Genomic DNA, 18,194 nt, shown 5'->3' with positions numbered 1-18,194 from the left:
ACACATATATATATACATATATATACATATATATACACATATACATATACATATATATATCTATAGATATATGTATATCTATACATATATATGTATATCTATACATATATATGTATATCTATACATATATATGTATATCTATACATATATATATATATATATATATATATATATATATATATATATATATATACACATATATATATATATATATATATATATATATATATATATATATATATATATATATATATATATATATATATATATACACATATATATATATATATATATATATATACACATATATATATATATATATATATATATACACATATATATATATATATATACATATATACATATATCTATATATATATATATATATATATACATATATACATATATCTATACATATATATCTATATCTATCTATATATATATATACACATACAGATATAGATATAGATATATATATATATATATATATATATATATATATATATATATATATATATATAGATAGAGATATATATATATATATATAGATAGAGATATAGATAGATATCTCTATCTATATCTCTATATATATCTATATAGATATATATATATAAATAAAAAGGTCAAAACATGCATGTTTGTAGCGCGTCACAACCTTTTCTCTCTAAAGTCTCAAAAAAGGCAGACGGACAAAAAAAAATACAAAAAGATCATCGTTATATAGTTACAGTAATAATTCCTACAAAAACAAAAGAATCTATGCCAACTCTTCTTTAATTGTCTTTTATACTTGTATTAATTTATGTGCAAAAGAAGCTCATTCATTTCCGACATTACATGTTTTGACCGTGTGGAGTCTGTGCTGAAACTCTCACGACTCTTAACCTCAGGTTATACGCCAAAACTGGCCCTTTAAGAGACACTGTTCCTTCAAGAGAAACACTGTTCCTTTAAGAGAAACACTGTTCCTTTAAGAGAAACACTGTTTCTTTAAGAGAAACACCGTTCCTTTAAAGAGACACTGGCCCTTTAAGAAACCAAGTGTTTTACCTGCATGACATTGCTCGTGTTCCCACGGTCTGAAATCTCCTGGATGGGCCTTTAACTCGGCTTCACCTGATTGGTTCATGACATTCTATGTGGGCGTGGCTAAAAGCGTGTGGGAGGAGGTGGCTTGTGCTTACTGGGCGAAAAGACTTCAGTCTGTTAGCATGCTGCCTGACAGGAAGTAGCAACATGTAGTTAGTGATGCTTGTGATAGCTTCCCTTCTGCGAGGGGATAAATATTGCACAAGTAAAATTACTGTTAATTTCAGAGGATTAAAGTATTTTTTTGTTTGTTTGTTTTAGCCCAACGCAACACAAACTACTGCTACAAAATAAAATAAAAAGTCTAAAATGTGAGTTAAAACAAAAAAAGAAGGTAAAAACCACATTCACTACCGGTCCTTCTAGCTGGAGGAGCGACATAAACCCTCTTCACCTGACTCTGGACTGGCTTCAAGTCCAGCTCACTAACACACACATACACACACATCATTTTAAACATGAAAAGTGTGATTTAACTCGCCAGTTTTCAAACTTCCATCGGCCGGTTCATCCCAGCTTTTCAAAATAAGAGTCTGCGCGGGACCAAAAAGAAGAGAGACGGTACGAGTCTGACTGTGAGGACAGACACACGCACAGTCTGGACCTGTAGTGTTGTACTGACCAATAGGAAGAGGGGGCGGGACTACAGAGAGAGGGAGAGAGAGAGAGAGAGAGAGAGGGGGGAGAAGGAGGGTGTCACATGTACTCTGACGGGGTGATGCTACGTAGTGGAGCGGAAGGTGGAGTTTGGTCCATCTCTCTCTCTCTCTCTCTTTCTCTACTCTCTTCTGAAGATGCCTATTTCTCTCTTTTCCTCTTTCCCTCGCTCCCACCTAGCAACCGAAGGTCTCCTGCGAAGCGTAGACCATGTAGAGGAAGCCGTCCTCGTCTCTCTCCTGCTCGTAAATCTCAGAGATGGGCGTGGACACGGACACCATGCTGTGCTGGTTGACCAGCAGGAAGAAGGCCTGCGTCGGGTTCAGCTGCAGACGACGCCTGCGGGGAACGCTTCATGTTAACCACCAGGGAGTAAGCAAAGAGCTAGTAACGTTAGCAGCACCGCTAACAGAGAACCAGCAGGAGGAGAGCTAGTAACGTCAGCAGCACTCCTTACGAAGAACCAACAGGACGAGAGCTAGTAACTCAAAGTGTCAAAGAGAGTTTAACGCATCCAGCAGACCTTAAAGCGACAGCGCAGCACCAGAGACGCTGTCATGTGACTCATCCATTCGTAAATCATACATTTAGTATGTTTTCGTTAAGGTCTCGTTCTCTGAATGTGACAGAACCCATGAAATCACTACCTAGTCTTCATCGTTCTATTCCATAGTTTAACAGGATGCACGTTTGTGTTTTACGTCTGAATTACATCACAGTTTTATATTTCTACCTCTTCTGCATTTAAAAGGGAAATGATCCCGACGCTGCGCACACGCCTACCTGATGATCTTGACCAGCTCGCTCATGTTGACGTGGTCCGGCACCAGGAACTTGGTCTTGTCCAGAACGGGCAGCTGCTTCTCTCCCTTGTAGCGCTCGATGATCACCTGCAGGGGGAGCAACTTCCTGTGAGCACAGGCCTGCACATGTACTTCATATACCTATATATGGTTGTGTGTGTGTGTGTGTGTGTGTGTGTGTGTGTGTGTCAGCGCATCACGACAGAAGGAACCAGACGGTATTACTGAATCCAGGACGTGAGCTAATAACTAACTAATGTTTGATTGACAGTCAGCAGTGAACCACAACCAGTGGGTGTTCAGGCCCAGGAGCCAGCGCTCATGTACATGTGCATCAAACCTCAACATGGCCCTGGTGTGTGTGTCGGGAGCTTACGGGGATCTTGTTGGGGTGCTGGTCACGGATCTGCTGCACCTCTTTGCACCGATCAGCTGTACAGAGACAAAGAGACTTCATGAAGACAAGCTCCTGTAGGGTGAACTGTAGAACTCATGTCCAGCAGAAACCAGCGGGCGGTCTCTGCTGCGAGCCGACATGTAGAACCCAGGACTTGTGTTTTAGGAACAAAGACTCAACACAGCAAAGAGGTGCATATGAACAACGCGTCCCTCCTGATGAGCTTTGTGGTGGTCCAGTCTCTGTTCTCACATCATGCTACGACGTCTTGTGTTTACAGCTCAACCCTCGTTGTGTTTTACCGGCAAGAAAACTAACGTCTTTTATTTGCTAAATGGATTCTCTGTGTTTGTGAGGACTCGACATGCATGAGCTTTTTGCATGTCCTTTGAGGGTGAATGTCTCTTTTATCCGAGCAGCGTTACTGGTTTACTAACTGGTTTACCCCCTGATGACAGTTACGTAGTTACCTAGGTATCTAGTTATCGTTACATCTGGGCCTCTTTAGGAGTTGTTCTGTTATACAACACAGTGTGTCACAGAGGGAAACAGCAGGAAACACACTTGAGAAAAACGGATACTGATCCAGCTAAAGACCATTAATATATATATATATATATATATATATATATATATATATATATATATAAATAGTTATGTTTTTTTATTGTTTACTGTTTTTTACACTTGTTTTGATCCCAAGTGCTGCTGTGGGACTAATAAAGGGTTATCTTATCTTATACATTATGACTATTACAGTGAGGTTATAACCAAATACACACACACACACACACACACACACACACACACTTCTCTAAATAACCAGATTACGCAACACCCGTCGGGCTCCTCCTTCTTGCGTTACGTCATAAAGCAGCGCGTGCTGTTGTCCTTCTTTCTGGAGCAAAAACGTGGAATGTTTACAGGCCGGTGACGTCATGTGACCCAGGTGGCTGTGTTTTTCAACACAACACACACCACCACGGCAGTGAGCTAAAATATGATGTTTTTTGGTACTATTTTACAAACCTGTACTTCCTAGAGCTTCTGTCCCCACGATGCTAACGACCTGAGTTATACAACACCGCAGTGTAATAAAGTACTTCACGACAATAAGTACAACACAACAGGTAAACAACACGGTGAGCTAGCAGCTAGCTAGTACAAGCTAGCACAACAGCTAGCAAAACAGCTAGCTAGCTAGCGGGCCGGATGACCAGCCATATCGTACGCTGTTAGCCGAATAAAAGGGCCGTTTTCATACCGAAAGTCCTCCTCTGTTTGAACGGTCTGTCGGACGGCATCTCCGCGGGAGTTATGGCACCGTTATGAACTAATAAAAGAGCGGTTTTAGCGTATTGCAGCGCAAGACGGTCGCGGAGCAGCTGCGTCTCGGTTTCTCTCCGGGCTCAGTCTGAAAAACAGACTTCAGGACAAAGCGAAGTAAACCGAGGTGCTGACGTCATCCTCTGGATTTAAAGGGGCCGTACCAACAGTTCATTCCCGATACGCGGCTGTGGACGCTGTCGCTTTAAATATGCCAATGATGCTTATAACGGATTATTTGGTTGTTTCGTTCATCAGCAATTATATTGAAAATTAAAATAAAAAACATTTCAGACGTGTACTCAACGCAGAGAGACATTTATTTAAATGACGTCCAAATATTATTAAAAATATTTACAATGTTAAAATAATTGCATAAAAGACTCTGGTTAATTATTATTATTATTATTATTATTATTATTATTATTATTATTATTATTATATATCTAAAAATCTAATGCCCATGAAGTGATCTTTTGGAGCAATGTAGATGTCCACAGTTGTCAACCGTGTTGTCGTGAAATAAAAAGTGCTGTGTTTGCTCTCTAACAGCTGAACAACAACAGCTGGTTGTTTATCATTTATGGGATGATAGTGCAAATGTTTCATCATGTTTTCATATTTGTGTTTCTATTCGCTTCTTGACTTTTTTATTTTATTTTCTCATCAAATTTGTTTTGCACCAAAATACTAATCTGCTAAAAACAATATACCAGATTCATATTTTATGAACAAGATTTGGATCCACATGATGTCACAGGACTTCTTGTATGGTGCAATGTGTCTGTGTACTGACAGTACTGTGTACTGTTACACAGTACTACTGTGGTACTGTGTAACAGAACACAGTTAGACGGTACTACTGTTATACAGAACTACTACTCCTTCCAAGTCCTAAAATAAATACTTGTTTGTTCTTGGAGTCTAATGACAAACACAAACACATTTATTCATGCAAAGTCTAGTAAGTGTTTTCATGTGACATCAGACTAAAAAGAAACACGCATAATAAATTATATGTAAACGTGTGAAGCAGTGAAGTTAGAGAGTTCCTCTTTAAGTCCTTTTACATAATCTCTGTCATGTGTTTTTGTAATGGTTTGTGTTCTCATCGTAGTCGTTCAAAGTATCTTTGTCGTTACTTTATTGTAAGTGCATCAATGTGTTGTCGCTGACCAGACGTCCACATGAAGCAGAACTCTTCCCCTTTAAGTCTCTGACGGGTCATTATTCCATGTGTCAAACCATATATGAATATAATACATTATAATGTGTGCAAATAAAGTACATGACAACAACAACAACATTCAGACATTTATTAATTTGATGAAAATAACTGTCAGAAACGTTGGACAGACGTAGTGTAACTGCAAAACAAAACAATAAATAACAAACATAACGCTTCCTCTTAAACTGAAAGGTGCTGTGATCTCTCTCTCTCTCTCTGTGCAGCTTCACAGTGTTTTATTATTAATAATCATAAACACAGTGAGGTGAATGTACAGTGTGCAAAGAGGAGGCCACTCTGGAATGATAAAACATGGAAGAAGAAACGTGATTCCGTTTCCTCCACCTGTTAAACCCCGTCGTTACTTCCTGGTCCGGCGGGTGAGCGAGGAGCTCCTGCTGAACGGGTTTGTTTGATTTAGCGACACAAAGAAAACGTTTGGCTATTTAATGTTTAAATATGAAGATGAAGAGGGCGACGAATAGGGCGGCGGCTTTTCCTTCAGTCCGATGGGTTCTGGATGACGATCAGGAAGTAGTCCTTATCTGTGAGAGAGACACAACCTTTAAGCTCCGCCCACTCAATGCTACATGAGGACAACATGGCTGGGCGTTGAAGCTCACCTGGAGCGATCATGATCTCGTTCTTCTTGGAGCGGAGGCGCAGGAAGGTGAGGTCGTTCTGTGGGTCGATGTCTCTCACAGTGCTGCGGGCCTTCATCACCAGCTGGTGGATGAGGCCCGCGTACTGCACTGTGCTGGCGTTGTCCAGAGTTGTCTTGATAGGGATTCCTGAGGGCATTTACACGTTGCATGGTTATTTACACGTTACATGGTTATTTACACGTTCATTTACACATTACATGGTTACGTACATCTTCATTCACACATCACCTGGTTAATTACATGTAATTTACATATGATACGGTTATTCACATGTTCATTTACATAGCATGTGGTTATTTACATGTTCATTTACATAGCATGTGGTTATTTACATGTTCATTTACATATCACCTGGTTGTATTTACATGGTCATTTACACATTACAGGGCCATTTACATGTTATACATTTACATAGTACATACTTACATATTTGATGATCATTTATATGTTATATGGTCATTTAAAGATGATAAACATAAAGGTGGTGCTAGGTAATAAATACAAAGGTGGTGTACCCTCTGAATTGACGATGATGATTCCCTGCACTCCGTTCTGGCTCTGGATCCTCTTCAGGGTTTCCTCCACTTCTGCCTGGAGAGACGAGTGAGCATCAATAAACACGGTAACGAGACACACGTTAACACATAACACGGCGTCAATCAACACGGTCACACATAACACGATATCAAACAACACGGTAACATGTAACACGGTATCGTTCAACGCGGTATCGGTCAACACGGCATCGGTCAACACGGCTACAGAAGTTACGGAACCCCTCCGGTTACCCCGGACTATCTGCTGCCAACACCGGAAACAACACAGAAGCTAAACTGACAACGCCCGCTAGCCGCGGTTCGCATCTACTCAAACTCAATCTTTCTTTTAAACACTTTATATTCCCGCCGGTGGGAACGGGACATGTTCACGCGACACACACACACACACACTACCATGTCAACGATGAGAGCAGGGGTCTGTGTGCGAGATGAGTGTCCGGGCTCCGCGGGACAGAAGCTAACGGCTCTGTCGAGGATGCTAGGAGAAGACGACTGACGTCACTTCCGGGTGAAGTGCCGCGATGCTGCGTTTGTGGTCCGAGGGAGAAAGTGGAAGGCGGGGCTCTTATAGTAAACACGATGAGTTTACGTTCTCCGGAACAAACAAAGGTGGAAGAAGTGCCTAGATCCTGTACTTGAGTAAAAGTACTCATACCACACTTTGTAAATACTAAGTTACAAGTAAAAAAACATATAAGTATAATCATAAAAATCTATACGATTGAATAATAATCAGAAACTGTTCATACGAGTAATTTGTAAGTACACAAATGCAACATGTGATTGTTAGTAATATATTATAATCTCGATTAAATTAAAAAATAGACACCAATTATTATCAATCGACTAATTGATTAATCAATACAATGGTTTCAGCTACACGTGTGTAACGTGTTGTTCAATTTATCACAAAACCTCATGATTCATAAGCTCGTAGCAAAAAAAATCTATTTGTAAAGTAACTGTAAAATAAATGCTTTTAAGTACAAATTTGAGGTACTTTTACTTCACTTCAGTAAAGTCTCATGTTTATTACATGTACTTAGTTACATTCCACCAGTGAAAACAACAGTTGTGTCGTTTTAACAGCTGCACACATTTAATATCAAATGAAGATATATGTTACACAATGCTCCATTTCCACACAAGCCATGGAACTGAACTTTCCCATGTTTTGTTTTGCTGTGAATGCAACATGAAAGGTTGTTTTTAATGATATGTTGACACTTTCACTCAGGAAAACAAAATGTCTTATTAATGTCTTTCTTTGTGAATCTTGTGAAAGTCAGAATGTTAACAATGTGGGCGCGGCCAGCGCTTCTGCTCCAAGTCACACTCAAACACACGAGCCGGGACCGGAAGTGTGAAGATGTCTCCTTCAAAGTAAAAGAGGGGAATCAATTCTTGGCTTTACACGAAAGGGAGAACTTTAAGTTACGATACGATACGATGAACTTTATTGTCTTGAACTCTGCCTGTGCGTCATGAATGCCTTGACAGTCACAATGACAACAAACAATACATCCTCTGCCATTACATAACAGTGTTGCACATATCCCATAACATAACACATACATACACCTCATAATAATACATGCTAAAAAGATCACCATAATAAAAGCACTCTAAAAAAATATTATATAGACTTCAGCCTCAAGCAGCATTGTTGAGAAACGGTTGAGTTTACAGTAAGGAACTCTATATCGCCTTCCTGAGGGCTGGAGGTTATACTCTGAATGGAGAATGTGAGAAGGATTGTTTACTATTCTCTGGGCTTGCCTAAAAACAGATTGTTCATAAATAGACCGCAGGGTCTTGTAGCTGCTTTTTCCAATGACCTTCTTGGCCGTGTGCACCAGACGAGCGAGTTTAGTTTTGCGGTGAATTTGCCATACCAGGCTGACATCCCATATCTGATAAAACCCTCCAGCACTGCCTTGTAAAATAAAAAAACATGATGCTTTTGTTCACCCCATATAAGTTTAATATAATAATATAAAATTTAAATATAATTGAGATGAAACCAATATTCAATATTTATGTTTGTATCTTTCCAAACGTCACTTTGAGACGAATGAATGAAGGAAACAAATCGAACACACCATTTATCTATTCATCCAATTATTCTTCCATTCATTTATCCACGTCTTCAGTTGATATCAGATAAGGATAAAGGAAGATAATAATATTCAATGTTTGTTTATTTATTTAGTATTCATGTCTATGATATAATCACATTTGTTTTTGTAAGATTATTCTGTTGTATTTATTAGTATTAATCTTTTCCTTTAATTTCTTTAATTTGTATTTATTTATTTATTTATTTGTATTTTATTTTAATTTGTAATTATATATTTTTTTATTTGAATTAGTATTTATTATTATCATTAACGAATGAATAACACTTTGATAACAGTGGGATTAACACTGGAAGAAATTACCTGATTATTCTGTTAAAGTAGTTTAAGTGAGTTAACACCGTTAACACTTATGCGCCGGGCTTTTATTTCTAAAGGACCCGACCGGAAGCGTCTGACACAGCGCGGGAGTTTGACGTCTTCACGCGCCGCTGCCCCTCAGACTGAAGAGACCGGAGACATGGGCGAGCAGGACGAAGACCTCGGTGAGCGCCGCTTCTCTCTCTCTCTCTCTGCGGGCTGCGGGGCTCCGCTGCCGGCGGGAGGCCGCTGCCGCCCCGCGGAGCAGCGCCGGCTGACCCGCCGCGTGCTGGGGGGAAGTTTAAGTTTAACGCCCACGGGCTGCGGCTTACTGGGAGCACTGGGAGCAACCTCCAGAAGCCCGTTGCATTCACGTCCAGTTTTTTTGTATTAAGTCTTGTTTTTATGGTTATTATGTCGTGTTTTTATATTAAGTCGTGTTTTTCTGGTTATTAAGTCGTGTTTTTATGGTTATTAAGTGGTTAAGTCGTGTTGTTCTGGTTATTTAGTTGTGTTTTTCTGGTTATTATCCGGTGTTTTATGGTTATTATTTAGTGTTTATGAAGGTGGAAAAACGTTTTCATGAAAAACCGCAGTTTTTCTGAATTATAATTATTGTGTAATATAATGTATGTATAATTATTATTAAAAAAACATTTTTTTTATTTTTAATATAGATACATGTTAGTATTACATATATGACAATACAAATACAAGAAATTCTATGAAACACGTAGAGTAAAAATACGATGTAAAAATACAATGTTGTTGAACCTGCAGGTTCCTGCAGGCACATGTATTTGTATTTCCTTGTATTTCTTTTGCACATTATAGTATATATATAACTTTAATTTTTTTAATTTTTTTGCAGCAGATCTGTGTGTTGTGTTCAGGTTCTTCGGGAGTGTTTTGGACTCATTTTCCAGTTTGAAGCTCTTTTCTTGGTCTCTCTAATGATCTCCCGCCCTCTTTGCTTCCTCCTCGCTGGTATTTTTATCCCCAGCAAAGTATTGTGCGATACAGCGTGACATCAGCTCATTCTTATTTTGAGTTGTTTTGGTGGAACGTGACGCTCGCTAAATGCCTCGGAAGTGTTGTAATCAGGTGCTATTGTGTATATTTAAGTAACACTGCATTGATTGTTGTATTAATACATTATATTCTTTGTTGGGATTAATTTATCTGATGCCTGTGACATTTCAGTAGAGCTGTACTTCCAACCACAAGAAGAGAGAGAGGACGGGGAAATTAACTAAACGCTTTAGTTTTGGACGTTTACTTTTTGGGATTTCCAATAAACTTTATAATACGTGATTGTTCAGAGTAACTTTGGTCAGAGTGATTTCTTTGCAGGATTGAGGGGATGAAGAAACAAAAGTCTGGCTTTGTTGGCTTCATTGGTGTTGTTGGCGTCGTTGGCTTCATTGGCATTGATGCCGCCATTGGAGTCATTAGCATCGTTGGCTTCATTGGCATCGTTGCCGTCATTGGAGTCAATGGCGCCGTTGCCGTCATTGGCTTCATTTCTCTACCTTCACCACTCTCAAACACCTGCCATGCAAAACATGTGGGTCACGAGGCCACCGCTCCGCCCACGGACGTCACAGTCTCGTGCTTCATGTTTCTGTTTTAGTTAAACAGATTTTATGGAAAAAAAATTCAGTGAGTCTGACAAAACAATCCGCTGACTTTCCACCGTCCCACATGGTCTTCATCTTGCTCCACGCAATGAGTTAGTGTTGTTTACCCAGGATGCAGCAGTAATCCAGGGCTCAGCCGTAAATATTGCACAATAGCTGTATACCATGTAAGGAGCTCAGAAGGGAGGCCTCTCTCTTCCTTCTCCTCGCCAGAGAGCTGCACATGCTCAGTAGCTATTGGACGATGGTGACAAAATGGCGGCGGGTAAAGACAAAGTTTGTGAGCTGAAAGCTTTTCAGTTATCCTGAAAACGGGACTTTAGTTTGGTGGCGTCCTGCTGAGTTTGGCACTAAACTCGACGTGAGAAATTCTTGGTTATTTGCTTTGTTCGCTCTCGATGCCGCGGTGAGGGGGAGGGTCTTATCTCTATTGAAACAGAGCCATTTATTTCCACTATTTCTGCTTCGTTCATTCTATGTTTTTCGAGTCCCACAAACGCCCTCATGTCTGGGTTCATGCCTCAGCCCGTGGAATTTCACCGGCTTCTCCGCAAACATGCGCCTGGAAGATTGACCGACTAGCAACGGCAAGACGTCAGCGGCAATAGAGTCATTGCCATCATCGGCATCGTTGGCTTCATTGGCGTCGTTGTCATCGTTGGAGTCTTTGACGTCTTTGGCATCGTTAGCTTCATTGGCGTCGTTGGCGTCGTTGGCGTCGTTGGCGTCGTTGGCGTCTTTGGCGTCGTTGGCTTCATTGGCGTCGTTGGTGTCGTTGGTGTCTTTAGCGTTGTTGGCTTCATTGGTGTCGTTGGCATCGTTGGCGTCGTTGGCGTCGTTACCATCGATGGCGTCATTGGCTTTGTTGACGTCGTTGACTTCATTGGTGTCGTTGGAGTCACTGGCTTTATTGCCTTCATTGGCTTGATTGGCGTCATTGGCTTCGTTGGCGTCAACGTCATTGGACTCATATCTTTTTAATAACCACAAATTATTATTGCGGAAAGTTGACTTTCTCTTACTCGACCTTTACGTTGGACCTGACACGTGTTCTATAAGCGACTAACGCTCAGGGATTGGCCCTCCGTTGACAGAAGGCCCCCGGACCTTTGAGGAGAAACAAAAGACACAAAGGTGAACTCACAGGGCGTGGTGGAGGGGTCCTTGTTTGGCAATGGAGGGGGCGGGGCTTGTTGGACAATAGAGGTGGCGGGCCAATTGTCTCTCACGTGGATGATCTGATCCGAATGACGAGCTCCTCTGAAATGTAGAGGCTCTCTTTGTGTTGGCACGGGGCCAGTTCCTGCAATACCAGATGGGAAAAACATGTTTTAATGAAAGCTTGTTTTGTTGTTGTTGTTGTTGATTTTGTTGCTTTCACATTAAACCCACGTTACAACAGTAATGTCTAAACTTCACTCCAGAATGTGTTTTAGGAATATTATTGGTTTCATGTAGTTCAGATGTTTTCAGTGAGTTGAGTTCACACTCCGACTTAGCTGTTAGAGGCGCCGGGGACATTTTGGCAAAAGCCGATCGAGGAAAAATACTTCTAATGAAGAGATGAATTAATAAATTGAGGGATTAATTCATAATTTAAGAGATTCATTAATCAATTAAGAGATTCATTAATCAATTAAGAGATTCTTTCATCAATTAAGAGATTCATTAATCAATTAAGAGATTCATTCATCATTTAAGAGTTGCCGTCTTTAATCCGCCCTCATGTGGCTCTTTAAAGGCCGATGTGATGTCTTAGTCGGGGCTAGAAGCAGATTCCTGAAGGAGGCGTCGTTCCTTCCTACCACACGGACAAAAACGCTGTCCTTTCCTTCTGCAGACGCTGTTGGGAAGTGACTGTTTATGACATCATTTATCTTTTATGGATTTGTTTGTTTCGTAGCAGCTTTCTGCAATATGCAATGTGGAAATGTATCTAGTGAAAGGAAAGACCAAAAAGCCTCAACCTCTTCCTCATGTCATCTTCTCAGGTGCATTTGACCCCAACATCCCAGAGGAGGGACCGTCAGCGCCCCCTCCTGGCTGGCTGGATGTCATACATGGATACCAGGGCCACAAAGGAGGAGGTGAGTCTTTTGTTATGATCTCTTTTGCTTACAGTGACAAGGAGGAGGAAGAGGAGGAGGAAGAGGAGGAGGAGGGCTCAGTGTCGCTGGACCCGCTGAAGGGAAGGGGGTCACTGGAGAACCAGGACTGAGAGGGTCAGACCCTGCTGCAATAAAATTAGAGGTTTTCTAAAGGGACCCTGGTGCTCAGAGACACGACCTCTTTAGTCCACAGGGGGCACTAGAACCAACACTACCTCTTTAGTCCACAGGGGGCACTAGAACCAACACTACCTCTTTAGTCCACAGGGGGCCCCTGAACCAACACTACCTCTTTAGTCCACAGGGGGCAGCAAGAACCGACACAATGAACGTTCCTCGTCGTGACTTCTTCAACCTTCATGTTCTTGTTCCCTCTAGAGGAAGACAACCCGTTGTACCCTCCCCCCCCCGCCTACAACCCGCAGCCTGAACTCAACAGGAACACCGTGGTGCCTGACATCAGGTAGCACACCTCACCTCAGTCTGAGCTCTGTCACACACATCTATGTAGGCAAATTATGTGTGTGTGTGTGTTTGTGACCTTCCAGGGTCCCCACAGTCTCAGAGGACGTGGCCCGAGAAGCGCTGCTCAAGTTCGTGGAGTCAAAGTGGAAGTACAGCTCCAAACCCGCCAGGAACCTGGTGTTTAAAGAGCTGAAGCCCATCACGGTGTACCGGGTAGGACCTGCTCTCTGCCTCCTAAACTCTTACTTTACTGGGCGTCCATGAACCCGCCTCCATCCAGTGTCTTCTGACTGCTCTCCCTCTGCAGTACCGACTGGAGACCTACACCGAGACCAGGACCAGCGGCTGGCAGTTTGAGCCCTACAACGGTAACACACATCACATCTCGTTAGCTCCTCGCGGCCTCTTCAAGGAATAGAAACGTAGAGCTGAAGAAGAGTTAGTCAGAACCATTTAAAGAAGAAGAGTTAGAGTCAGTCAATGAAAAGCCTCCCTGCAGCTAAACGTTGATTGCGAGTCGCACCAATCCCAAAGGGCTGATGGGAAATCCTTCACGTTTAAAGTCGAGCCAACATCGTCCTCCTTTGAGACGTGACCTCGCTTCAGGGTCTCGGGCCGTGCGGTGTCACATGTGTGTCCTCCAACAGGCCAGGCGGTGGACGGGCCTCAGTACGGAGCGAGTCCTTCCCCGTGGGACGTCCTCATGGCGCTGCCCCCCAGGTTCAGCGACCGCGTGGAGAAAGTCCGCGTGCCGCACTCGTCCCTGGTGAAGGTGCAGCTCTTCCCCTTACAGTCTGCTGTTGGTGTGCTTGTTGTCATGTAGTGTGCAAGTGTGTGTGTGTGTGTGTATGTGTGTGTGTGTGCGTGTACAGACGTGTCACAACTTACTTACAAGATGTTTCTAAACTTAAACAATGATTACATGAAAACTGTGCTAGCTGTCAAAAAATGCTAAATTGGGTGATACAATAAGACTACACAGTAACGCAATAAGACAAAGTAACACAATAAAACTACAAAGTAACACAAAGACTACAAAGTAACACAATAAGACTACAAAGTAACACAAGTAACGCAATAAGACTCCTCTCTTAGTTTGGTGTATTTGTTATCAATGTAGTGTGTGTGTGTGTATGTGTGTGTGTGTGTGTGTGTGTGTGTGTGTGTGTGTGTGTGTGTGTGTGTGTGTGTGTGTGTTTTCAGCCGTGTCACAAGTGCAACGGCTGTGGAAGGACCCGCTGTGGACATTGCTTTGGGCGAGGCCTGGTGAGAGTCTTCATCATAACTATAACTTACACAACTTACTCACAACTTGTTCCTAAACTTGAACGATTACATAAAAACTGTGCTAGCTATCAAAAAATACCCGATTGGTAAAATAAACTGCAGACTTTTGTCAACGTTGTAAACTTCAAATCATTTCTCTACGTTAAAGTAATGAGAGTCACGATGGGAACAAAGATCAGTGTTGTTTTATTTCTTCTCTTCACGCTGAAACCCCATTCAAGTCAATGGGACGATTTCTCGCAGTTTTTTTCATTTGTCTGTGAAACGGCCGGGCAGATCTCTTAGAAAAGTCACGGCACAGGATTCCCCATCAGGACCCACGTCTTGATGTATTTTGACGCGTATGCTGGCAACGCCACGCGAGCAGAATCTCTGCAAAGTTTGGTGGCACTGTGCTGGTTAAGACTCAGTGTTGCCTCCTCTCAGAGGCGCTGCCCCTTCTGCCACGGACACGGAAGCTCCAGGAACAAACGCTGCACCTCCTGCCAGGGCCGAGGACGCAAGAGGTGTGTGTCTCTGTGTGCGTGTCTGTCTCTGTGTCTATGCTGGTTTCACCTGGTCGTTCCTGTGGTGACCCAGGCCCCGCCCCTCTCTCCTCAGGTGTACGTTCTGTCACGGTCACGGCTACAAGACGTGCTGCGTGTGTCACGGCAACCAGAGCCTGCTGCACTTCATCCAGCTGACCGTGACCTGGTGACCTCACACACACACACACACACACACACACACACACACACACACATGCATTAACACACACACATACACATACATGCACACACATTAACACACATGCACAAACATACATGCATACACACACACATGCACACACAATAATAATAATAGAGTGTGTGCATGTGTGTGTGTGTGTGTGTGTGTGTGTAGGAAGAACGACGTCTCTAACTTCATCCCGGACCGTCAGCCTGACTTCCCCGATAAGAAGTTTGAGAACGTGACAGGAGATCCTTTCTTCGTGGACGAGAGCGTTCTGGTAAAATAATAAACACAGTTTTTATTTTGGTGAGTTCGCGTCCCACGTTACCTGAACGCCTCGCTGACCGTGTTTCCCCCTGCGCCCCTCCAGGTGTACCCGATCCAGGGTTTCCCCGATCAGGAGATCTGCGACGTTTCCACCAAACTGATTAACGAACACTTGAACCGCTTTCGCTCCACCAGCCGCATCCTGCAGCAGGTACGAGCTCACCCCACCTGTGCTGTAGAGAAGCTAACGCTGTGTAGCACCCCACCTGTGCTGTAAAGAAGCTAACGCTGTGTAGCACCCCACCTGTGCTGTAGAAAAGCTAACGCCGTGTAGCACCCCACCTGTGCTGTAGAGAAGCTAACGCTGTGTAGCACCCCACCTGTGCTGTAGAAAAGCTAACGCCGTGTAGCACCTCACCTGTGCTGTAGAGAAGCTAACGCTGTGTAGCACCTCACCTGTGCTGTAAAGAAGCTAATGCTGTGTAGCAGCTCACCTGTGCTGTAGAGAAGCTAATGCTGTGTAGCACCTCAATATCTACAATCAGGCTAATAAATAGTGTGTATGTCTGTCTGTCTGTCTGTCTGTCTGTCTGTCTGTCTGTCTGTCTGTCTGTGTGTGTGTGTCTGCAGCGTCAGAGCATTGAGATGGTGCCTCTGACTCACGCGCGCTACAGCTACAGCGGGAAGGACTTCAGCTTCTACGTCTACGGGGTCGAGAACCAAGTGTTCGCCTCCAAGTACCCGTCAGCCTGCTCCATCCTATAAGAACACACAAACACACACCTCATCCTCCCTGTGTGTGTGTCTGTCACGCACATACACACACCTCATCCTCACTGTGTGTGTCTGTCACACACAGTGAGTCATCCTGAATGTTCACCTGCTGGTCTCAACCATCAGCACGGAGTCACCGTGGTGCCTTCAAGGACCAAAAAGAGCCTCGACGGCTCTGTTCCACACAACGCGCTTCAGGAATCTGCCACTACGTTTCAATATTTTTTATCTTTTTATGGATACATATGAATATATTTCCATGATAGATATCTTCTTCCTTTGTCTCTATTCTCTCAGGTGAGGAGCATCCGTCCAGATGTTGTGTGTCAGTTTGTGTACGCAACCAAATAACCTTCATATCTGTCATAAAGGACACCACGTCTCAGTGGTTTATACGCAATGTTACTAGTGTTTATTATATCTTAAATGTTTATAAGGGTTCTCACGGTCATGGAAAACCTGGAACAGTCATGGAGTTTGGCTATTTCCAGGCCTGGAAAAGTCATTGAAAAACATAAAATGCCCGGAGTGTAGTAAAAGTCATATGAATGTGTTATATTCATGCGTTCATGACGTTCATTTAGTTTGAAATAATGAATATGCTTTTAAAAGAAAGAGGCTCAGAATATAAGCAGGCATACATACAGGCATCTATATAAATGTTTATTATTTTAATCAAACTACCCTCTCATTCATTTGTGTCATTTGAGGTTTACTGTATGCTTTGAATCCTCATTGTTAGTTTGAATACTACATTTTATCACTTTACTGTTTACACACAGATTTCACACAGTGTTTGCTCATGGACATTTGGTTTAAAGTCATGAAAAAGTGTGTAAAATGTGGATTTCCATGACTTTTCACCATTTAAAAGTCATATAACTGTGGTTATAAGTTCTGAAGTTTCTGGAGGAAAGATTCAGACTTCTTCATGTTCTGTATTATTTTTTCTTTCTTTCGAAGAGTCTGTCTGTTTATTTCATACAACCTAATGCAATCAGAAACACGTCATCACACAAATGGATTTCAAAATAAAGTTCTGTGACGTCGTCATACTGCAGCTTCTGAGTCTGTTTAATGTATTTAATACCACTTAAAATAAATTGTGAATGGTAATTTAAGTTGATACCATTTGTTACAGGTGTTGTGTTTTTAATAATAAGACACAAACACCTGGACGACATCGTGGGGGAATCCAGGCTGTGAACATTTTGAGATTTATGCCAGAATTATGAATAAAACTGGTTGGAAGCTCTTCTGCTCTGAGACTTCTTGAGGGTCATCCGGACTCAGAGGAGTTTTCGGGGGATTGTGGGAACCTGGCAACCCGTCCTGCGCTACCAGACTCTGCCCACCAGAGGGCGCTGCGGCTCAGCGGAAAAGAGGACTGCGGCGTGTCTGAAGGTGCGTTTGTGAACCTCATGTGATGTGGGAAATATAACAACTCAGGAGCCAAAAAAATCCTCCCTTCAAGAGAACAAGAATCCATCATAACGGATGTTGTTATTATTCTATAACGGATATTATTATTATAAAATTATATTATTATTGTCTTAATTATTATTATTATTATTAATTAACATGTAAAGATATTATTATCCAACAAGGAACAAAGACGTTATTATATATATATATATATATATATATATATGTATGTATATATATGTATGTGTATATATATGTATGTATATATATATATATATATATATATATATATATATATATATATATATATATATATATATATATATATATATATATATATATATGTATATATAT

At 41.8% G+C, this 18,194-nt stretch overlaps 3 protein-coding genes and 1 long non-coding RNA gene across 5 annotated transcripts; 1 reads left to right on the top strand and 3 right to left on the bottom strand.

Annotated features, from left to right (window-relative positions):
- Positions 1–566: 566 nt before the first annotated feature.
- map1lc3a (microtubule-associated protein 1 light chain 3 alpha) lies at positions 567–4,394 on the bottom strand. Its single transcript, XM_068593977.1, has 4 exons — positions 4,211–4,394; positions 2,926–2,981; positions 2,530–2,636; positions 567–2,085 (listed from the first exon to the last, which is right to left on the bottom strand). Exons 1-4 carry the CDS (start codon positions 4,248–4,250, stop codon positions 1,923–1,925), a joined length of 366 nt encoding a protein of 121 aa, XP_068450078.1. The 5' UTR covers positions 4,251–4,394; the 3' UTR covers positions 567–1,922.
- A 1,180-nt stretch (positions 4,395–5,574) lies between these two features.
- On the bottom strand, positions 5,575–7,249 carry dynlrb1 (dynein, light chain, roadblock-type 1). Its single transcript, XM_068593978.1, has 4 exons — positions 7,119–7,249; positions 6,681–6,756; positions 6,124–6,291; positions 5,575–6,045 (listed from the first exon to the last, which is right to left on the bottom strand). The coding sequence occupies exons 1-4, from the start codon at positions 7,119–7,121 to the stop codon at positions 6,002–6,004; spliced, it is 291 nt and encodes a 96-aa protein (XP_068450079.1). The 5' UTR covers positions 7,122–7,249; the 3' UTR covers positions 5,575–6,001.
- Positions 7,250–7,788: 539 nt separating this feature from the next.
- Positions 7,789–15,472, bottom strand: LOC137796206 (uncharacterized). Of its 2 annotated transcripts, XR_011078573.1 has the most exons (4): positions 15,219–15,472; positions 13,623–13,736; positions 11,948–12,106; positions 7,789–8,101 (listed from the first exon to the last, which is right to left on the bottom strand). It is a non-coding gene; the product is annotated as an uncharacterized lncRNA (long non-coding RNA). The 2 variants fall into 2 exon arrangements; XR_011078572.1 differs by lacking the exon at positions 7,789–8,101 and having other exon boundaries at positions 10,813–12,106.
- Positions 9,283–17,500, top strand: ssuh2.1 (ssu-2 homolog, tandem duplicate 1). The gene is made up of 12 exons (XM_068593968.1): positions 9,283–9,348; positions 12,795–12,890; positions 13,290–13,374; positions 13,460–13,589; positions 13,684–13,744; positions 14,024–14,148; positions 14,580–14,642; positions 15,090–15,169; positions 15,264–15,356; positions 15,546–15,651; positions 15,745–15,852; positions 16,272–17,500. The coding sequence occupies exons 1-12, from the start codon at positions 9,324–9,326 to the stop codon at positions 16,404–16,406; spliced, it is 1,107 nt and encodes a 368-aa protein (XP_068450069.1). The 5' UTR covers positions 9,283–9,323; the 3' UTR covers positions 16,407–17,500.
- The last annotated feature ends 694 nt before the right edge of the window (positions 17,501–18,194 follow it).

Source organism: Clinocottus analis, unplaced genomic scaffold (assembly GCF_023055335.1).
Source record: "Clinocottus analis isolate CAN_PGR_092001 unplaced genomic scaffold, fCliAna1.0.p SCAF_3, whole genome shotgun sequence".
Taxonomy (NCBI): Eukaryota; Metazoa; Chordata; class Actinopteri; order Perciformes; family Cottidae; genus Clinocottus; species Clinocottus analis.
The sequence above is the reverse complement of the archived record's forward strand: the minus strand, read 5'-3'. Positions and strand labels throughout refer to the sequence as shown.